Source organism: Sciurus vulgaris (genome assembly GCF_902686455.1).
Source record: "Sciurus vulgaris genome assembly, chromosome: 5".
In the NCBI taxonomy this organism is placed as follows: domain Eukaryota; kingdom Metazoa; phylum Chordata; class Mammalia; order Rodentia; family Sciuridae; genus Sciurus; species Sciurus vulgaris.
In genome coordinates this window covers 172,309,034-172,331,576 of record NC_136465.1, presented here as the reverse complement: position 1 = coordinate 172,331,576, position 22,543 = coordinate 172,309,034, and the positions used below count along the sequence as shown (strand labels likewise).

General features: G+C 60.1%; 1 protein-coding gene across 2 annotated transcripts in view; it reads right to left on the bottom strand.

The window, feature by feature from the left end:
• Window positions 1-8,098, bottom strand: part of MGAT3 (beta-1,4-mannosyl-glycoprotein 4-beta-N-acetylglucosaminyltransferase) — a 40,823-nt gene extending 32,725 nt beyond the window's left edge. Inside the window, exon 1 of one of the 2 annotated variants that reach the window (XM_079140786.1) lies at window positions 7,901-8,098. In XM_079140786.1, the coding sequence (XP_078996912.1) occupies window positions 7,901-8,013 (113 nt within the window). In that variant the 5' untranslated portion in view covers window positions 8,014-8,098. The remainder of the gene's footprint in view (window positions 1-7,900) is intronic. The other variant, XM_079140787.1, reaches the window with a different exon arrangement.
• Between the last annotated feature and the right edge of the window lie 14,445 nt (window positions 8,099-22,543).

Here is a 22,543-nt window from a genome sequence, read left to right as displayed (position 1 = left end):
CGCTCTGTGTCCTCCAGTGATGGTGGCTCCGCCTCAGGGCACCGTATTCCCACCATGCCCCCCTGCACCCCAGGCCCCAGCTCCATTGGCCTCCAGGGGATTCTGAAGCCACAGAACCACAGACATTGCAGAGTACACCCAGGCCAGCAGGAATCCCCCGTCCACCTTCTCCCTGGTCTCCTCAGCCCTCCCAGGCTGCACCACAATGGTCACAAGACAGGTGCTTCACAAAGATGGAGATCCCTGGGCCTCCAGGTCAGAGCTGGCATCTGTACTGAACGAACGAACCAGCCGGCCCGAGGCACCCAAGACTGCGTACAGGCAAATGTGAGAGACGTGTATCCACGTGACAAAGACGCTGGCACCGCGTGTACCCACAGGGGTGAGCACCACACGCGTGCCTGCAGTCACCCTGAGACTGGCGGGTCTGCGCCCTGCCACCTCGCCCGGCCTTTGGCACACTGGAGGCACTCAGGCAATAGCTGACGGCTGGCTGGATAGTACTCCGTACCAGGTACGGTCAGGAGCCAGAAGGGAGAAAGAGACTGAGCCCTCCCCCTGGATCGAGGCTCAGATGCCATCACCAGGCCATCACCGCAGGACAGAGCGGCCCCGTGTGGGAGAGTAGCCGGAAAGGCGTGTGGAGGCCGGTCAGTGAGGACTTCAGCCAACAGAATGGAAGAGAAACACCAGCCCTGGGCCCTACCCTAGGGCCACCCCCGTCTGGGAAGCAGGATGGCCTCCCCGGTAGGGATGACCACAGCAGAACTGGGTGAGTGAGCGGCCCTCCGAGGAGGGCCCAGCACGAGTCAAAACAGAGTAAGGAGGTGAGGACCCCATGGAGGTGAGCAGCCACGGCCCAGGGGCTGGGCCACGGGGACACAGAGGAAAGGTTGCAGAGGCCAGGCTGGGGCCACAGGAAGGAGGCCAGAAGTGTTTGGATGGAATTCCTGGTCACTGCCAGGGGAGCCCCAGGCCTGGACTCCCGTGACCCAGTTTCCCCAGTGAGAACAGCACAGGCCATCTGCCGCAGGTGCGCTGCCTGGGGGTGCGCCCGTTACCAGGCAGCTCATGCGAGGGACTCAGGCCTGCCACACTGGAGGCCACTCACAGGTGGAATCAAAGGGGAAAGGGCTGTTCTTGGGCCACCTTTTCTTCCCTCTTGACTTTAAGATATAGCTTCATTTTTCTGGTTGTAAAGTTCCTCATAAATTCTAGAAAATCCGCAAAGCACAGCAAGAGAAAGAGGCAGTGCCCCACCTCACGTCCCCCGCCACCAGCTCGCGGTGGCCCGAGCACTCATGCCCTCTCCCCCCTGTGCTTCTTGGCTGCAATACACCATCTCCACGGATTTCTTGCCAGTTTGGGGCAACACACATTCTTCTCTCTCCACTCTGTGCCTTGTCCATGCTAAAGGACAGGAGCTGAGTCCTGTGGATCCTGCTTTCCTTGGCTCCTTCTTGTCCACTCCCAGACCTGACCTATGGGAAAATGTCCTAGCTTGGGGACAGGAAAAGGTAGGAGGGCAGTCCCATGCAGTCCTGCTGGACTCCTCCCACACCCCCCCAGGGGACTGCCAGCCTCTCTTGTGACACTCTGGCCAAGCACCAAGCACCCCCACCTCAGTATCCCTTCTGCAAAGTGGGTAGGTTCGATTGGCCACAGGCCTTGAGCAAGACCCCCCGCTGGCCTCTCTGGGCTGACCTAACAGTCACCTGGATAAAGCTGCACTTTACCGACACTGGCAGGAACTGGGCCAGGGTCCTGATCCCTCCCGTGAATCTCTCCCTCTGCCCTTAGACACAAGGACAGTGTGCCCTGCTGCTGGCCCTAGTGACCTGCACCCTGGGTCCTCCTGGTCAGTCCCCTCTACTCGCTCCACCAGCATTTCCTACCAGGCCCAGCACTGCACAGACCCTCAGCCAGAGGCACAAACAGAAATCCATGGCACAGACAGAAATCTCAGGGACTGAGGACCAGCCTCGCCGCACTTGGAAGTGGGGTCAGGCGTGGCTTCCTGGAGGCAGTTTACAGTTAGATCAGGACCATCCAGAACAGACGGGGCGAGCGCTCACACTCATGACAGGGACAGCGCCTGCGAAGGCCAGAGGGCAAAACAGCCCCTGGATTTCTGGGGGTGGTGCGTGCTGGTACCATCACCCCGAGAATGTGGGGCACAAGGGCCCCCCCACCAGCAAATGCCTGAAGGTTCTTTCAATTTCCCCCCCAGTGGTGGTGCAGGGTCACCAGCCTGTGCCATGTGTGGCTCCAAACACTCCACAGCAGTGACACACTGGTACCAGTCAGCCTGAGGAGTCTTGGTCTCCAGACACCCCCAGGGAGGAGGTTTGGCTGGGGCCACTAGGGGGCGTGCCTTCTGCTCAGGTCTAGTTTCCAAGGGCAGAGTCCCTTAGGGCTCTCAACAGGGGTCTGTCCTTTCTGCAAAACCACAACCCTCATGGCCGGCTTCCTGACCTCTTCCAAGCTGGCCCACACTCCCGGCTCCAGTCCTTAGCTGAACCAGAACTTTCTACTGGGCGTGCGCAGTGTGTCTTTGGACTAATCACCCCATTCTCTGGGCCTCTGTGTCAAGACTGAAGACCTTCTTGGGCTGTTCCAAGGACCAAGTTAATAATAAACATATTATCAAACGAGGTCACACCATGTACTAGCTGGTACCAGGGCCCCAGCAAGGGCCGGTTCTGCCCTCACTGACCAGGTGGGCTGCCAAACACCCACGGGGCCCTCAGGCCCGCCCCGAGTTCTTCATCTCCTAGAAGCCTGGGCACAGGATCTCCTCCCCTCCTGCCACTGTGGGAATCCCCCCAGATCCCATGCAGAACACTTCGCTAATCGTAGAGCCACACAGGTCCACCGGGCCGCTGGCCCGGCAGCCAGGCTGTCCTGCAAAGCCTCCCCTGCCTGTGACAGAAGCAAGTCACCTCCCCTGGGAGGAGACTCAGTTTCCATACGGTGAAACGAGGGTCATCTCCACACCACTGCCCAGGGTTCCTGTGACACTTCCAGGAGATCCTGCAGAAAGCTGGCAAGCTGGTTCTCTCCACACCCATTAACGAGGGCTGCAAGTGCACGTCCACGCTCCTGGGAGGGGCTCGAGAAGGCGCCTTCGTGATTCCTCTCCTGAACCAGCCGATTCCTGTCATTTCTGGAAGAGGCCCTCCCCAGCTGCAACTGGAACCAATATTCAACAAATAAAGGCATTATTTATTGAATGCCTTCTGTGTGTCAGGCACAGGGCCAGGCCCGAGAGCGCACCTGTGTGCTGGCCTCGGAGCCCAACCCTTCCTGCCGTCTGCAGCTCTCTCTGTGCCCCCTCTCCTGGGGTAGCACTGTCGGCCACCATGGTTCACCCAACCAAAGGCTGTGTCCAGGTAACAAGAGAAGCAGGGACCACAGGACCCATCCAGAGTGTGAGGCAGCTGGGGGTCACGCCCAGCCCTGGCAGCTGGATAGAAGCTGAGCGGGTGGGGGACAGGAGGTGTGTGAGACCCAGGTGGCCAGGGACAAAGGCCACGAGCGGGCGGGGCTCGCGGTCTCATAAGGCAGTCAAAAAGAGTTTCACGGGGCTGGGCCTGGTTCTCGGGAGCCACGCATCTATGAATCTCAGGGCAGGATTCTGCCCAAGGGGCTGGGTGGGGCCTGGGAAGTTTATACCCCACCACCACCCACCCACGGGGACCAGGACAACAGGAAGGGAGGGCCAACAGGAGGTGGCCGGAAGGGAGGGCCAACAGGAGGTGGCCTGAGGCCAGGAAGAGGGGAGAGAGTTGCCTTGGGGGGGTGCAAGGGCAGGGACCCTGCTGGGGTCCCATGGGGAAAGGGAAGGTCTGGGTGACCAAAGAGGCCCAAAAAGGGAGCCGTGGCAGGCTCTGGGATCCTAGGGCTCGAACACAACCCCAGCCCTGCCACTTCCTGGCTAGGAGCCCCAACTCCAGGAACCCCCAACTGCCCGGTGAGGGACAACAGAACCCATGCCCAGGAAGTCATGAACTGATGCACACAAAGCGCGTGGCCCCTGCCCAGCACATAGTAAGTGCCCGATGAACAGCAGCAAGTCTGTGTCTTGGGTGTGTGGGGGGGAACCACCCAGAAAGCCACTCCTCAGGGTCTCTGCCCCACAAGCCCAGAGCCCCTAGGGCCACCCTCCCCGCCTCACACCCTTGGTCCTGGACTGTTCCTTCTGGAAAGTTCAACTCGCCTGGACAGGGCAGCAGGAGGGCAGGCCCTCCACAGGATCCGGACTTTCATCCTGACCCTCCCCTCCCCTGTGGGGATCCCACTGCGGTGGCAAGTTTTGAGCCCAATACACCCTGAGTTCATAAACAACAGAGTAATTAGGTGTGTGAATGATTTCTATCGTTCCAATTTTATTTTTATAGAAAAGATGAAAATGAGTGAGCGAACCAGGAGTTTCCACTTGAGGCAGCTCGGGGAAGACCTGGAGGATCACGTTAGCTTCCTGGGCTACAGGCAAGGTGGGGGCCCCTCGCCAGCCCATGCCAGAGCCCGGGAGCAGGTCCCAGGCCTTCCACCAGAAGTACTCCCCAAGCCTCCCTGTCCCCTTTTGGGGAGGTTGGGACAGTAACCCCTGTGGCTGTCCCTCTGAAGGGTCCACTCCATCAGGGGAGGGGAAGGGGACTAAGGCCTGGGTCAAGAATCGCTCATTCACCCACTGATTCATTCATTCCTTCACGTGCTACGTCTGCCGCCGACACTACCGGGGGAATAACAAGCCTGCCAGAGACACGGGCATGTGCGCGTCTTCCTGGAGCCACCATGGCGAGCTGCCACGCAGAGGGTGGGCGAGTGCAAACCAGAGGCGGTGCCTCGATGTCCCCTCTGCAGGGGGGATTTTCACGGTATTTCCTTCATGGGTCACCGCAGGGTCACAATGACAGCTATCAATGTTCCCATGGGCAGGTATGTGCATATTCGAGGGACGGCATGGCCAGTGGCAACAGCGGAGAGAGAGGGCAGCATGAAGGAGGCACATGCAGCAGCTTCTGAGGGGCGGCAGAGTTTTAAGGGACAGAGAACAGAGGGCAATGGAACAGATATTCAAGTAAAGAGAGCAGCAAACGCAAGGACCAGAAGCTGGGGTTCGGGTCGGTTCGGATCTCAGCTCAGAGCCCTGTTAAGCTGAAGCGTGGGGTCCAGCTGGGCCATTCTGCAAAACCCGAGGTCAAGGTGCAAGGCAGGCTGAGGGATGTGGAAGGTCTCAGGAAAGGAAAACCCCACAAACTGAGTGCCACCCCCATCCCCCGGCAGGCTAAGGGTGACCACAGTTCCCAGCTCTCCGGCCGCCCACGCCTCCCTGGCAACCCCCTCACCTACAGTATCGCCTGGCAGCTCCCCTGAGTCTATCTGACCAATAGTCCCTGGAGTCTTTTCTCCATGTTCAGCCATCACTATTAAGCACCTACTGAATACCTGGGTGCTGAAGCTGGCACACAGCGCCTCCCATTAGGAGACTCTTCTTAAGTCACACAGGGAAGATTCAGACCTTGGGAATCAGTCAGCACTATTTGTGGGGGATTTTATTTTCCCAGAGAACTAGATGCCAACATACCACAGCCTGCTGCCGGGGCAATGATACAGAAAGGGCCACAGTCAGAGGAGAGGGAACAAGGGCGTGGAAAGGCATCTGCTGGGACAGGCTGTGTGCCCTGGAGGCGCGAAGGTGGAGCAGCGCACATCAGTGGAAAACATGCTACCCTGTTCAAATGGGAGTAGTGTGCACCCCGCATTTTACAGACAAGGCAACAGGAACAGAGATGCAGAGTCAGAGTAAGGAGCGGGGAGCGCAGGATCTGAACCAGGACATTGGTCTAGAATTTGCTCTGGCAATCTACCTGCCCCAGGCCGCCAGCACCACGCTGGGCAGACAGAGGGTGCCCAGTGGGATTGGACAACCCAGCTAGATGCCAATCTCCTGAGAACAGCCTGTGTCTTCTGTACCCTGCACAGGACCCCTCGCCTGAGGACACTGTGCTTCTGGCCCAAATGTCAGAAGAAACTTCTAGAAGGGAGCCCTAATACTTGTGAAAGAGGGGTACATCATGCAGGCTGAGGAAACAAGAGGCATTAGCCTTCGGAAATAAAGCGGTACACCCCAAACATCCTGGCTGAGGGATGGGGCAGAGGTGGAGGGTGCCCACAGGAGTAAGCGGAAGCTGGGTCTGCAGACCACCCTGCCACTGCCCCTCCGTCTCCTCCCAGTTACATGAGTCCGGAACACTGAGCTCCCAGTTCCCTCCATTCCCATCCAGCCTGCCTGCCAGCCCCAGAGGGCTCGGGCCTGGCCTGACAGCTGGCCTTGGATGTCCTCATTTTACAGGTAGTAACATACAACATGACAGCAGTGATTTCCCAAACTTCTCAGGTGCCAGGCATCTCACGCGCATCATCTACTCCATTCTCTCCAAATCCTGTGAAATCCCATTTGACAGAGATGGAAACTGAGGCTCAGAAAGCCGACTCCCCAGGGCAGGCCAGCAACTACAGAAGAGATATAACCAGTGTCCGCCAGCAGCCCTGCCCACATCAGCCCCTCTGGGCCGCGGAGCCAGGCTGCTCCCTGTCAGCACTATCAAGGTTCCCTACTGTTCTCAGAGCCAGCGCCAACTCCTGGTATGGCCTGCACCTCTACTGCACCTGGTCCTCCTGTCCTTCAGCCCTCCCCCTCCAGCCTCTCCTCCCTCTTGATCTGACTTCTGGCTGTGGCAGCAAACAGGGCCTGGTGTGCCCCACCTCCACCACTCACACAGGCCAGGCACTCAGGCCTCTGGGGGCTCGCTCATGTCACTGCCTCTGCCCAGAAGGCCTTCCTGCCCTTCTCCATTCCGCAAGCCCTTCCCCAGGCCTGTCATCGCCTCCTGGAAGTTCTCTTACCCCCTGGGCTGCTGGGAGCCCCTCTTCCAAACTTTCCCAGGGCCCATGCCTATCACCTTAGCCTTGGGGAGCATTAACAACCCCAGTTTTGGGGGGCATTGCCTTGCTGTTCCCAGTCATCCTCCAGCTTGGCCCCTGTCTGGACCTTTAACTGCACCCCTTCCAGGTGACACGATACTCCACCAAGTCATCTGTACTGGGTGTCTGTCTCAGGAATAAAGGGGGGACCACAGAGGAATCCCACTGGGGGGTAGTGCTCTTGCCTGCACCTTTCAGGGTTGGGAGTCATCTGACCTCAGGCCACATCTCTTCTTGCTGCCACCCCAGCTCAGACACCCCCTCTACAAACACAACCAGGCCGGCTCCCCTCCCCACCCCCGGTTCCAGAACTCACTATTTGCAGATATTTATAGCGCCCTCCCCCAGCCAGGATCCCTCCTCCGCCCTGGGCAGTGCAGTGCAAAGAGCGGGAGCACCCCTCCCCCCGCCGTAGAGGATGGGGGCTCTTTCGTCCCTTGCCGCTGCCGGGTCCCCACGGGCGGCCACGGCCCCAGCCCCCGCCACCCCGCCCAGCACCTGAGCGCGCCTGGCCTCGGGCCGCCGCAGCCCCCGGGTCGGGGTAGGGAAGGCGGGCGCCGAGGCCTTCCCGCGCCGCCCGGAGTGGGGGGGCGCGGCGCCACAAAGCCGGGCTCGACCCGGCGCCTCGGACGCCCCCCCGCCCGCCGAGGGGGGGGTTGGACGCGACGCGGCTCTGCCCTGCGGCCCCGAGAGCTCGGCGGAGCAGCGTGGGGGAGGGGGGCGCCGGCGGGGAGCCTGGCTGCATCCCGCCCCCACCTCGCCGCGTGCCCCGGCCCCCGCCCCGAAGGCACGCTTCGGGAGGGGCGGCGGAGCGGAGCCGGGGCGCCGCGCGCAGCGGGCGGCGAGGGCCGGGGGCGCGGGGCCTGCGGGGCTGCGGGGCTGCGGGGCTGGCGGCGCGGGGTCAACTCACCCATCGCCCGCTGGGTCTCCAGCAGCGGCGGCAGCAGCGGCGGTGGCGGCTCCGCGGCCCCCGGGGCCCCCGGCGGGGAGATGCTGGGCGTCCGCCGCAGCCTCTCGCCCCATCCCGGGCTCCGGCCGGCGGCGGCTGCGGGCGGGCGCCCGGCATCGCAGGCGGCGCGGCCCCGGCCCGGCCCCGATCCCCGCCCCCCACCCCACCTCCACCCCGTCCGCGGGCCCGGCGCGGCCCGCTCGCTGCACCCCGGGCGGCCGGCGGGGGCGCAGCGGGCGGACGGGCGCGGGGGGCGCGGCGGCGAGGCCGAGCGCTGCGCGCAGAGGTGCCCGCTCCCGCCGGCCCGGCGGCCCCGGCCCCCGCCCCGCCCCGCGCAGCCCCCTCCCCGCCCGGCCGCGCTCCCGCGGGCTCCGTTCGCCGCGTCCGGCCCGGCCCGGGGGCGCCTGGACCGCAGATCGTGCCGCGCTCCGCGCCTCCCGCGTTGTGCTCTGATCAAGTGTGTGAGTGTGCGCGCGCCCCGCCTGTGACCGTGCGTGCGCCGGCCCACTGCCCGGGCGTCCTGTGCGGTTGTGTGTGTGCGGTGGGAGGCGGGGCCGGGCAGAGTGCGTGTGGGGTGTGCGCGTGGGGTGCGCGGTCGGGCCCTGAGTCTGCGTGGAGCGTTTGTGTCTGTGTTCTGCGGGGTACTTGGGTCTGTGAGTCACGGCGTGTACCCATGGTCCGTGTTACCGTGCGCACCTGGACCGGGATTGCGTGCACATACCATGACTAGGTGTGGGGAGGACTCCAGGGCTCCTGCTGAGGTTTGTGCATGGCCCTGAGCGGACGTGGTTAAGTGCACACGCACCTGTGACCCTGTGCAGAGGCTGGGCCTGTGGCTGCGTGTGTGGTGTGGGGCCTGTTACCTGTCCACCTCAGCTCTGTGTCTAGTTGGGCATGGTGGCGGCTGTACGTGGGACGCGTCCCTGAGCCCCTCCATCCAGGAGTATACTTCGAAGGGCCTTTGCTGCTCTCCCTAGGTGACTTCTGGGGACCCTCCAGGGCAGCCAGCCTGGCAGGCCTGGTACCCCTCTGCAGCCTCTGTTACCTGTGTTCTTTGTGCGCCCACACTTTTCCACCTGGACTCCACATACCCTTGCTCCTGGCCTCCTTTCTGTCTACTCCTAGAGGAGGCCTCGTGTGCTTTCCACCCTTCTAGTGGTTTCTGTTCAACTCAGGGGTCTGTGGGGCATCCACCTACCCCGTGTGTGCACCGCCTGCTGGTACATACCAGGCACCTTCAGCACAGGTGCATTGCAAAGGATGCAGTGACACCTTTGAGAATATGTCACAGCAAAAGTGCTTGAAAACCTTAGTGCTTTCTCAGGACTGGCTTCCTGCCCCAGGTACTCCCATGTCCTTTGTCCTTCATCTTTGCCAAGCAGCCAGAGTGACCCTTCTCCAGCATTCATCTGAGCAGGTCGCTCTCCTCCCTGATCCTTCCATGGTTCCCACTTACCCTCAGCGTAAGTTCAGTGCCTGGCAAGGCACAAGGAGGTCTTGGTGCCATGGCCCTACCCCTTTCTCTCCTGTCACCCTCCCCACCACACACACTGCTGTCCTCTCCCTGGAGGCTCCCTCTAAGCCCAGGGTGGGCAAACGATTTTCTGTAAGGGCCAGATTGTAAATATGGCTTTGCTGGCTATACGGTCTCTGTCGCAACTATTCAACTCTGCATTGTAACATAAATCAACCATGGACAATATGTCAAGGAATGAGCAAGGCTGTGTTCCAACAAAACTTTATTTATGGACATTAAAATTTGAATTTCATGTCATGTTCGTGGGTCCAGAAGCATTATCCTTTTCATCACCGCGCCCCACCAACCGCTGAGAATCGAAGGCATTCCTAGTTCCCCGCGCCCCCAGCGCATCTCTGAGCCCACGATAGCACCACTCACCTGCTGGGGGATCCGATCGTCACTTCGCGCAGATCCAGTCTGTTTCCACCCCCCTACGTCAGCCTCTGTCCCCCTCCTTGTGTCTGCAGGGGACCCTGCCTGTCCCCTCCACCACCCACCCACCCCTCACTGCTGCTCCCTCTGCCCAGGATCCCAGGCTTCTGGCAGACACGGCCGGTTGCCCTGACTCTGCCCTCCTGCACTGGCGTCCGTGAGAAAAGCACCGTTTCCAGCCTGGTGTCTCCACTGACGCGTCCCGGTCCTCGAAGGAGCTGGAGGCTGGGCCCCCAGACCCACCTGGGCACAGAGGCACCGAAACGGGGGCTTACCCCAGATGGGGGTTCTCACTCTTTACTCCTTTGTCAGCACGCTCGGAGCGGATGTCACTCGCCACATCTGTCACCTCGCATGTACACACAAACCGATTCCCCAGGACTCTGTGCCTTGAGGTCTGGAGTGAAACTTGAGCCAGAAACGTGCCTTTTTGTCCTTTCTTTTGCTTATTTATTTATTTATTGTGAAGCTGGGGATGGAGCCCAGGGTCTCCTGCTTCCTAGGCAGGCACTCTACCACTGAGCTACCTCTGCAGCCCCTGTCCTTTAATTTTTTAATGAATTTAGATGAAGAGATTACATCTACGCACAAAGCCAATTTAAGATTAGCAGGAGTATCCAGTGAAACGGAGGCCTGCCCAGCCACCAGGTTTACCTGTAAGTATCTAACCCTCAAGACATCGTTCCCCCTCCCGCAGTACTGGGGCTTGAGCCCAGGGGCTCTCTAGCACGAGCCTAAGCTGCACCCCCAGTCCTTTCCATTTTTATTTGAGACTAAGTTACCCAGGCCTCAAACTTGTGATCCTCCTTCCTCAGCCTCCCGAGGTTGCTGGGATTATAGGTGTGTGTGTCCCATCAGGTCTGGCATGACATTGTTCTTGGTGCAATCCAGGACACTTAAAAGCCAATCCACTACACTTAAGCTTGACTTCCTTTGGGGTTTTTAAATTAATTAATTAATCTATTATTTGTTTATTTATTTTCAGTGCTAGTATGGAGCCCAGGGCCTCGTGCATGCTAGGCAAGATAACTGAGCTACAACCCCAGTCCACTTTGTTTTTTAAACAAAGTGCAAAACAGACGCGCCAGTGTGTTACTGACCTTCCAGCCTCTGCTCATGAAATGTGTGGAGGCACCCACCACCCACAGTTTGTGTGGAACTGCCCAACCCAGAAGTTGGCCCCTTCAGGAAGGTTCTGGGGCCTGCTGCCTGCTGGCCGTCCTCCCTCCCCCACTGGGGTCTTTGTTTTTCCGACCTTTCCAGATTCCCAAGCTTCTTGGGAGGCCTCAGGGAGGAAGCTGGAGCCAGCCCCGTGTGGAGCCATACCAAAGTCCGCCTCCAGTGCAGTTCTGTCAGCCCTTCAGAAATGGACAAGTGACTCGCTCAGTCACACAGCCAGCCCCTGGCAGAGCCTGGCACACCAGGCTCCGCTCTGCACCCTCCCAGCTCCTGCCCTGTGCCTCTGAAAGAGCTGGCCACCCACTGGTCGCCCCTCAGCCTCTCCCCTCCAGGGTTCATAGAGGCTGCACATAGTAGGCACACAGCAGGAGCAGCAGCTGAGTAGAGTTGATCCAGACCCGGGATCTGACCCAGCTCCACTGGGTGCTCGAAGCCTCGGTTCTTCTTCATCTGTAGAACGGGAACCATCTCTGGCTCAACGTCAGCGGCAGGGCACCCTCTGTTCTCCCTCCTGCTTACTCCTGTCCCTAGTAAGGATGGGGGAGGGCGGGCTGGGGAGGTGGTCCTCCTGCCCTCCCTGTCCTCTGTGGGAGCCAGAGCGGGGAGAAGCCCAGATACAGAACGGGCCAGCCCCAGGCGGTTCACCTTACAGCCCGCCACCCCTTTCACCTGGGGACAATCTCCAGGTCTGTTATCCTTTCAGCACCAGCTGCCTGGCCTGGGGGAGCTGCATTCCATCCTTCCTGGGTCATCTCCCTCCGACCTGGGTCTCAGGTGGGGGTCTACCGACCCAGGAGGGCCTTGTCCACCTGCGGGGGAGCCCGCTTGGGGCAGGGAGCTAGCGGTGGGGTGGGCGGTGGCTGAAGGCCTCCTGGCTGGGCCCCGGCTCTGCCCTCAAAGCCTTGGTTGCATTGCCTGCCCAGTGAGCACAGAGGGCTGCCCGATGGCACAGAGAACAGCAGGAAGGGCCACCCTGGGCAGGCACCCGAGGAATCCAGCCAGGGCTGGTGAGGCCGTCCAGCCTCCGCCGCCTCCATGCACAGCCCAGGGTGGCGGCTTCTCCGGCTAGTCTTTCTCTTCTCTGCACCTGACATGTAAGTCCCGCCAAGAAGGCTTTTCTGACAAAACTCATCCCCATCCTCAAGGTCATCCTTCAGAACGCCCCTCTCCCGCAGGCCCTGGAACGACTTCTGGCTTCCAGAGGCCTGCTCCTGACGTCTCAAGGCACCTGTCCATGCCACCCAGCCCAGCCTCCAGGGCAGCCTGCAGCGCACGACTCAGACCCGCCATGCCGGGCCTCCTTCAGAACTCCATCTTGGCCACGTAGGTAGTCTGGGACCTTCCTAGGACCCAAGGACTTTTTGTCTGCGTCCTGGTCTCTTGCCTGTGATTCTTGGGGCGCTAAGATGAGAGGGGCTCCTCCTGGCTCCTAGTTGAAACCGGGAAAAAGGGCCATCAGGCCGGGACCCCTGATGCTCCATATGTGGTGTTTGGGCCAAGTCCTGCTGACCAGGCCTTCTCTGCCTGTGTGACCGTGAGTCCCTTCCTCTCTGCAAGCCTCGATTCCAACCTGTCAAGCGGGCAGAGGATAGACAGGATCCATTCGCTGGGGTCCAGGGGGTCCGGCAGGACCCATGCACAGCCCATGTGCTTGTGAACACGTGTGACTATATGAACCAGCCCTCCTAGCAAGGAAAGATCTTTGCACTGGAAAGTCCCCAGAGTGGGGCCAGGGTCGCTGTGTGCCGCGGCGTGAACGTGACCTGGGCTGCTGTGCCTTTAGTATTCAGGGTTCACCCACGCTCTGCGCACTTGGCTGGGCCCTGGTAACAGCTCCCGGAAGACTCAGGCACCTGCTCGTCTCCAGTCCCCCTGTGACCATGACCCGGGCCCTCTCTTCCTCTTGCTGCCCCCAAACGCCCCAGGTGCGGAGCCCCGGAGGCAGGGCCTGTAAGACGCAGCAGAGTCTAGTCAGTGGCTACCTGACAGAGCTAGGACCCAGGCCTGGGGCTCCAGAGCCAGAGCTCTGGCCACCAGGGGCCAGCCCCTCCCAGGTCCTCACCCAGAAGATGCCACTCCCACAGTGGCCAGCCCCCGGAGAGGGAGATGAGCAGGTATACGTGCGTGTGGGCAGAGGTCCATTTGTTTATTGGGTGCTTTGCCTAGGCCAGGCCCTGGACTCCTGGCTGTCTTCAGGGTGGGCATGAGTTGAACTGTCCCTGTCCCAGGAGAGCCAGGACCAGGGTAGGGAAGACATAGGAGGGGAGGTGGGATGGTCGGCCTTCAGGACTCTTAGGTTGAGACGTGAGGTGTCCCCCAAAAGCTCTTATGCAAGACAATGCAAAAAGGTTTAGCGTTGAGATGATTTGGGTTAGGAGAGCCTTAGCCTAATCGGTGCGTTAATCCCTCCTAGGGCCTAACTTGGTGGGAACGGTGGGCAGGTAGGGTGTGGCTGGAGGAGGTGGGTCGCTGGGGTGCCTTTTGGGTAGAGATTTTTTGCTCTTGGTGAGCCCAGCCCGCCCTCTCTGCTTCTTGATTCCTTGTCCTGAGCCGATTCCTCTGCCATGACGCCCTTCATCACCTCAGGCCCTGAGGAATGGAGCCAGACATCTAGGGACTGAGGCGTCTGAAACTGTGAACCCCAAATAAATTCTTCTCCTCTAAAATTGTTCTTGTCAAGTATTTTGGTCACATCAGTGAAAAGCTGAGTAAAATCAGGACCAAGGACGGTGGGCCAGCATCTCCACCAGCCTTCAGGACTGGGGCAGCTTCTGGCAGAGGAACAGCGAAGGCCAGCGCGGGGGTGGGGCAGCGTGCGTGCCTTTAGGGGACAGGCTGGTCACAGCAGAGATGGGGAAGGTCTTTCAGACTGCGGACCCCTGTCAGCTCCAAGGATGCCCAGGTGCTGACAGCTGGACGGAGTCCCCAGGCAGACACTGAGCAAGTAACAGGAACTGCTGCCCATGCTGGCCCAGGCACCCCGGCAGAGTGAGGCAGGACGCCCCGGGGGAACCGGCTGAGTGCTTCAGTGGACTTCCGGTTCATTCTTGCCCCGGGGCCCTTGGAGAGCTAAGCAGACACCCACCTTCTGCCCCTTCTTCCACCGACCACACCCCACTCCCACCTTCCCCGGGCGGAGGGGGTCTGTGTCTCGGGGATGGGACTGCAAGCCAGCCATGCCACTCTCCACTGGTCCACCTAACAGCAGCTGCAGCTCCCAGGCTGCTTCAGGTTCTAACCGCCCCGCCTCTGGGCCACGGCCTCACCTGGACAGGAAGGTGGTCTGGGCCAGGCCTGGAAGGGGACCTTGGGAGTCTTCAGTCTGACTTCACTTTTCTGAGCCTGAGACCCGCAGGTCCATTCGGGGCCTGCGTGAGGCCAGCGGTCTCTCTGGTTCACTTGACTGGAACCCGGATGAGCCAGAGCGCTGCTGGGAGACCCCGGGGCAGGGTCTGCACTATGGAGCCAGGCCGTGGGTGGCACTGGGAAGAAGAAAGAAATTCCCCCCGGAATCTGGGATCTGCCGCAGGAGATCTCCTGCTGGGGCCTGAGCTAGAAGCAGGGGCTCTGCTGCCGACCTGATTCCGACCTGATTCCGCATCCCGGAGGCTGCAGAGCTGCCCAGGCTCACAGGGGCTCAGGGTCGGCTCTTCCCCAACCCCGTGCCGCTCTGCCGGCTCTCGTTGGTGGGGCCGCTCTGGCTCTAGAATCCCTAGAAGCCCCATGGGACCAGTGCCTCCTTCAGGAACTTGGCAGTTCTTTCTCCACCTCTCTGCCCAGATTCCTTAGGCACCCTACCACCTGGTTTCCAGACCCTTCCATCCCAGCCATTCTCCCTTTCCTCCACCCTCCCCCAACATGGCCTGACCACCTGCTTCCCTAGGATTCCTGGCTGCCCTGCACACTTCTGAGCTGCTGCGTGAAGTACAGGGTGGCACTTGGAAAGCTCAAGCTAGAGTTCCAGAATATTCTGATTTCAATAAACCTCAGTCACATATGAAGCAGAAATGTGAATAAGAACATGATAAAGCCCAGCTGGTGGCACATGCCTGCAACCCCAGCTACCCGAGAGAGGCTGAGGCAGGAGGATTGCCAGTTTAAGGCCAGCCCTGGCAACTTAGTGAGACCCTGTCTCAAAATAAAATAAAAACACCTGGGGGTATAGTTCAGGGGTAGAGGGCTACTGGGTTCAATCCCAAGAACTGCAAACATCGAAAGGGTTGGAGTTCTGTTATTGTGTATCTTTGGGTCAATCTTTTAACCTCTCTGTGCCTCGATTTTCTCACCTGTGGAATGGGAATGTGAACCACACCTGCTTCACAGGCTGAGTAGAGACTGCGCAGGTGCAAGCATGTTTAGCACCATTATCACACTGCTGGTCTGGTCATGGCCAGAGACTGGCTGCTCAGGGTCCCCTCCTGCTGGGGTTTAGGGGCATAAAGTCTAGTTGGGAAGCTCTTTGGCAGCCACTGAGTTCGAGGCTACCCCATCACACCCGTGAAGAAGTGGGGTTCAGAGAGAGGCCGTCTGTTTAGGGCCACAGGAAGCCGCTAGGACAAGATCCCAGAACCATGACCAACTAATGGCAGGGCCATGACACCAAGGACCCCGCACCTAGACCACTCCTCTGGCACTATGCCGCCACCCTCGAGAGCGATTGACACCCTGCCCCCAGCCAGGATCGGGGCTGCAGAGCCTGGGCCCTTGGGAGGCTCCACCAGGCCTAGAGGCTGTGCAGAGGACCCCCTGCCCCTGGCACCTTCCCTGGAGGACAGAGCACCCCTGGATGTGGGGCCTGCTGTCCTCACACCGTACCTCCTAAGGGCTGGACAGGGAGTGGAGAGAGGAGGCAGCAGTGAGCACCGGGGTGGGCCAGGCCCCTCGGTCTGCTGAGAGCCACCTGCACACTGAGCAGCTTGTTTGGCCTTGGAATTCCTCAGAGAAGTGCACAAAGCCAGTTCTCAGGGCTCATCCCCAAGCCCAGGCATGGGAGAGGGACACTGAAGCTCGGAAGAGGCCAGGTGTGTGGCAGAGGCCATGCAGCAGCAGGATTAGGGTCCTGGTGAGCAGCAAGCTTCCCACCCCAGGCCTGACTCTCCCTAGGCCTGAATTGACCAGGTTCCAGCTGTCCCCCAGGCTGGCCTCTGTCCTCTCTGCCCGTGGGGCTACCTGGCCTGTGCAGCAGGGCTAGAGAAGGTTCAGGCCAAGGAACTGTGCCAAGGGCTCAGTGTCTACGGTGGGGCTGCTGGCAAGCTGGCTCAGGCTCTGGTGTCCACCTATGTCAGCAGCACCCCGTCCCACCCACCCCTCGCCCCTCACTCAGAGCTGTTTGACTTCTGCTGGCTCCATACCCAGTCCTACCAGACACCCACCAGAGCCACCAGCATGGTGTTCCCTGGGGATGGAGTCAGACTGGGGTGCTGGAAGGATCAGGAGCCCTCATGCATGGCAGGCAGGAATTCGAACGGTGCTGTGGCCCCGGGGGAAGCCGGTGGCAAACAGAGTCAGCCAGGGAGCCCCAGTCCAGGCCTGCACATGCAACACAGAGAAAGGAAGACAGGGCTGCCCATGTTCACAGCAGCGTTATTCAGACACGGGAAGATGGAGGCCACCTAGCTGTCGATGACGGGGGAGAAGCAAAGGCCTATGTCCACGCGGAGGAATAGCAGCCTTAAAAAGAAGGGCGTCGTCACCCTGCCATGACGTGATGACCCTGAGGACGTGATGCCCAAGTGAAATAAGCCAATCAGAAAGGGCAAATGTGTCTGAGTCCACTTGACGGGGCCCCGAGGGCAGATCCACAGACAGAGAGCAGGATGGCCTTTGCCAGGGACAGGGGACAGTGGTGGGTGGCAGGGGCCTATTGTTGAATGGGTGCAGAGTTTCAGTTTCAGAGGCTGAAAAAGTTCTAAAATGGACGGTGTGACGGCTGCACAATCATGTGAAGGTACCTAACCACTGAGCGGGGCACTTGGAAATGGTACATTCCACTCCATGTATTTAATCGTGATCCTTAAAAAGCGGGCAGGAGCGGGGGCAGGCCCCAGGGACTCCAGTACGATGAACATGGTCATGGTGGTAATCGTGGCCACAAGTTGGTGGCGCTGGCCACCACTGGCTGGCTCTCCCCACACTGAGACACCAGACAGGGACCTGGGCAGAGCGGCCACCAGGGCAGGCTGGCGCTGTGTGGGCCCAAATCCCAAATTCCCCGTGACCTCAGACAAGTTACCTGACCTCTCTGTGCGTATCTCCTGTCTGTTAAGCGATACAGGTGCAGTGGACCCGCCTCTCAGGGCTGTGGGGGTAAGCAGGTCACTGAATGTAGAATGCCTGGCTCAGGGTGAGCTCAGGGTGAGCACGGTCCCCTGCCTTCTCTCGGTTTCTTTAGAGGAGGAAACTGAGGCCCAGAGAAGTTAGATGACTTTCCCAACATGGCACAGCTAACGAGCGTAGAAGCCTGTCACAGCTCCGCAGTCAACCGAGGATGGCCATATGACTTCCTGAGGCTTTCTAAGGGTGGGGGAGAAAGAAGGACCCTCCCATCCTCCCTAGAGAATGTCATTATCTTGGGACTTTTTCTCAGAACCTGTAAGGCCAGGGTGAGGCCAGGGTGGAGCCAGGGTGGGGCCAGAGAAGGAAGTTTCTCAGGGTCAGGGAGGCCCAGGCTGCGGGGCAGGCCAGGGACAACAGCCCTGAGCACCCTCGCCAGCTCTGTGCTCCCATCTAAGCCCAGGCAGGGCCCACTGAGTGTCGTCCCCAACAGGAGGAGCAGGCCCGTCCTCATTCCTCGCTGCGGCCTGGCAAATCACCTAGGTGGACAGGAAGCAGGAAGAGAAAGGCCCCCAGACCTGGGGAGAAGGGCCTGGCCAGGCCAGCTGACCCGGCCAGCCGCTGCAGCGGGCCCTGCCTCCTGGGCGTTCCCGGCACATCAGCCCTGCACCCGCTAGTGACACTCCAGCCCCAGGGTGGGACCTCGGTGGGAGCGTCTGCCAAGGTGGCTGCCGGCCGGTCTTCTGCTGCGGCCACAGCCTGCGCCTCCCGCTCCCTCCCCTGGAATCTGGGCTGGCCTGTGACTTGCCTCAACCAACAGGGGAAGTGACCTGGAAATTCCCAGGCCTGGGCCTCGGGAGACCTCACAGTGTCCCTGTCCCCCAGCATGGAGGCCGGAGGTCGCGGAAGGAATCTGATGGCCTTGGTGCTGGGGAGAGAGGTCACCAAGGAAAGAGCAGCCCTGGAGAGGACAGAGGGAGGACAGGGCCAGTGTCCTGCCCGCGTGCTGCAGATGATGAGCTGACAGACCGGGCCCGGCTGCTCCTCCGCGTGCCTGGGCCAGGTGCCCGCCTCGTGGGACTCCGTTGGCAGCACAGCGGGGCTGGGGGCCAGGGTGCAGAGGACTGAGGGAGGCTGGCAGGACTCAGGAGGGCAGGAGCCACTGTCACTACTATCAGAGGGTGGCCACTGGGCTCCTGGGGATCCCCACCCACGGATGGTGGCCTCTTCCGTCATCGCTCTGCCCAACCATGGCGGGTACTGGCTGCTTTCTGCCCAGCTGACCCAGGCAGGAGTTGGGGAAAGAGGGTCATTTTCTCCACCATCTCAGGGAAGCCATCAACTCCTGGACTTTGGGTCTTCTAAGGTCCATTCTTCAGGGCTGAAGCATGCAGACCCCTTTCCAGTTACAGTCCCCAGGGGGCTACTGCTGAGTGACATCGCCATGTGCCGTGGCTGAGCCTCCGGTGGCCTTGGAGGTGTGGGATGCAGCCCCATAAGAGGAGGTCCAGGTGAGGGACCAGGTGACTTCCCCACAGTCGTGGAACCTGAGCAGAGCTGGGCCCCAGCCAGCCTGGCAGGTCTGGTGGCCCCATGCCTGTCCTCCCTCTACCTGACCTCGGTCCTTTCCTGCTCCAGGGGAGGGAAAGCTGAGCACCTGCCACAGCGAGGAGAGGCGCACTGAGCTGCCCACCTGGCCTCTCTGCCCGCCCGCCCCGCCCGGCAGCCGCGTGCCTGTCACTCTGGCAAGGTGATGGAAGAGCTCAGCTAAAGCAGCCTGTGCTTGGTCGCGGGTGGAGTGGGGGCTGACGCCTTTCCCAGCCGGCAACATTCCTGAGAACCCTCTGAGAACCCGCGTCCGGAACCCAGAAGTGGTGCCACACCCCAGGCCACACAGCAAGAGAACCGCCGCCCGCAGGCCCTCTCCTCGCTGAGTCCCGCTCCCAACCCTCATCTCAGGCTCTCCAGTTTGAGGAACTGCCAGAAGTTTGGGGTGCCCAGTCCACCCAGAGGGTTGTGGAACCAAATTTCTACAAAGGAGGGCTTAGTGGGGTGGGGCCCGTGTCCTGCCTTGGCTAGGACGCCGGTCGTGTCTAAGCCCGAGGTAGGTGTGTCTGAGGCTGATGGGGACTGGAGTCACCAAGGCCACCAGAAACCTCCACGGCTCTGCCAGCACTGCCCTCGCAGGGCCTGCTTTCCACCTGGGGATCTGCACCTCCTCGCACCCGGCTCTGCCCACTCCCTCCCCCACGCCTCGGGCACTGTCCTGCCCCCATCCTTCCTGGCTGGCCTGGACGCTGCTCACTGCCCACATCTCCCTTTATCTTGGTCACCTCTACAGAAGATGGGACCCAAGCAAGACCTGGTCATCCTGAGCAAGGTCCAGAGCAGCCAAGCTGAGGGGCTCCCACCTAGTGACCCCTGAAGGGTGACAGAACATGCCCTCCCCAAAGATGCCATTTGAAGGATTATTTGGGACTTAAGGCACATAAAACAAACAAACAGACGGTACAAGATGCACTCTCTGACCCTCTCTTCTTTCCTCCTGAAAACAGGTGCAATTCCATGTGAGAGATGTCCTCTGTGACCACAAGGAAAGGACCCACGCTTAGCTTCAAGTTAGGGAAATTGAGATCAAGAAAGGTTTTTCCCTTCCAGTGCTGGGGATGGACCCCAGGGCCTTTGTACCTGCTAGGCAAGTGCTCAAGCCTGAGTCACAGCCCCAGCCCTTTTTATTTTAAAGATGAGACAAGGTCTCACCAAGTCGCCCCAGGCTGTCCTCCTACCTCAGCCTCATGAGTTGCAGGGAATGCACCACTGCTGGCTTGTGTGTGTGTATGTGTGTGTGGTGTGTTACTGGAGATGGAACCCAGTGCCTCACGCATGCTCAGCAAGTTACTCCACCACTGAGCCACATTCCCAGTCCCAAGACAGATCCTGTTAAATAATTCTAGTCTTTCCTTCGCCTGCCTGCCCATCTCCTCACTTCCTTGGGTCTTCCTTTCCTCGAGGGCTCCTGTATGTGGTCAAACTTGTATTAAATAGGGCTGGGGAGGTAGCTCAGCCGGTAGAATGCTTGCTTTGTAAGCACGAGGCCCTGGGTTCGATCCCCAGCACCAAACAAACAAAACGTGTATTAAATAAGTGTGCATGCTTTTTTCCTGTCTGTCTCCTGTCAGTTTAATTCTCAGGTCCGGCCAAAAAATCCCTAAGAAGGTAGAGGTAAATTTTTGCTTCTCCTATGACCTTCACTGGCAGGCTGTAATCTGGGGGCTCTACCTCTCTTTCAGAAATAGCAAACAGAGCAGGCGTGGTGGCACACACTTGTAATCCCAGTGGCTCGGGAGGCTGAGGCAGGAGGATCTCGAGTTCAAAGCCAGCCTCAGCAACAGCAAGGTGCTAAGCAACTCAGTGAGCCCCTGTTTCTAAATAAAATGCAAAACAGGGCTGGGGATGCGGCTTGGTGGTCGAGTGCCCCTTAGTTCAATCCCCAGTAACACCCCCCCCCCCCAAAAAAATAAAGAGACAGTAACCAGAGGCCCCAACAGGGTCTGACCTGCCTGTGTCACACAGCAGGAAAGGGCTGAGCCTGGGATCCCACGGGCCTGACTTTCTGATCTGATCTCAGCAGTCCACGGGGAAGGCTTCTCCTTCCCTGGGGCCGAAGGGAGGAGGTGAGGTAGCCCGACTGCTTCCATTTTGGGTGGCCGCCACTCCTCTGCCACCAGGATCGTCACCAACTCTTAAAAACCCTTGTTTTCAGTAGAAGATGGTTTATGGCTCCCCTACCAGGATCTGCTCCACCTTGCACTTGGGAGGGGCCTCCTCCCCGTTGCAGGCTGGGGTGGCCTGGCACGTGCTTGCAGCCAGCCGCCAGGCCCGGGCAAGGGGCGGCCAACTTGGCTTGGAGCAGGGAGTTTCTGCCCGAAGGAAGCCTGGCTCTCTTCCGCCTTGCTGGCCCCCAAGTCTGCTGGCACTGGGTCCTGGGGACAGGAGGAGGCATTGATGATCGCGCAGCAGCCCCTGAAGTCGCAGAACACATCAGGTACTGGACTCCAGCCCATGGGCGATGAATGGGGGTGGGCACCTGCCTCCCCACCCCCACATTTGTGTTCAAGGACAGGAAAGGGACTGTCTATAAATCGGTGTCCCTCCCTGGGCCTCTCCTCCAGCGTCCCGGGAGGATTTGGGATGCCGTGGATTCCTGCTGCGTTTTCTGCTGTCCAAAGCTGAGCGCCTCTTACAGGAGGACAAGCTGCCTCGGAACTAGAAAGTGACCTGCCCGAGATCATGTGCCACCCCATCCTGTACGGGGACTGAGTCCACCCAGAGGCCTGGCCGGGGCAACAGGGCTATGTGCAATATGGCAGCTGACAGCAGGCTGAGAGGTCCCGAGAGTCAGGCTGGACCGGCCGGCATCCCTGAGGGCACAGAGCTGTTACGAGGGCCTTCCTCCCTGCCACCTGTGTCCACTCATTGTGTGTGAAAACTTCACGGCTTCCTGTGTGCTCGGCTTTCTCTCCTGGCACACGCTAGGTGCTCAATGCATATTTGCCAAAGGAGCGAGTGAATGTCCACTGTAGACGGAGGTCAGATGGGGCAAGGATGGCAGAGGGGAGACCCCTGGGGGGTTGCTGGGTGTGGGGAGTCGTGGCTACGGGGGCTGGGGCTAGGGGGCCAGGCTAGAGAGGAGAAAACGCCAACAGGACCAGGCGCTCTGTGGGGGGGCTGGGGGAGGAAGGGATTGGGGGCGCTAACTCTGGGGGCTCTGAAGGACTAGGCTGCCCTGTGGCTGCCCACCCCTCAAACGGGCTCAGAGTCTGGGTTGCAGGTGTGACATAATGGGGACAGAGCCAGGTGCGCTCACACTTCCTTCCTTCCTGGGTCCAGGAAGCCCTCCTGGATTCCCCTCCCCCAGGGCCAGCTCCTCCTGGGGTTCCTGCACTGGCCCACCCCTCCCTGATGACTTCACACAGGAAACTGCCCTGGGGACAGCCCCTGGGGACACAGAGATGACCTTGCTTCAAGGGAGGCAGACCCAGAAGCCAAACCACAGCATTGCTCACAAACCCAGCAATGCTGAGTTTTCTTTGAAAGAACAATTCTCAGGACCCTGGGTTGATCCTCGATCATTTTTAGTATGGTGTTTCTTAAACATGCGCAGACGCTGGGCCAGGTAAAAACTGCTTGTGCGAAAGTCT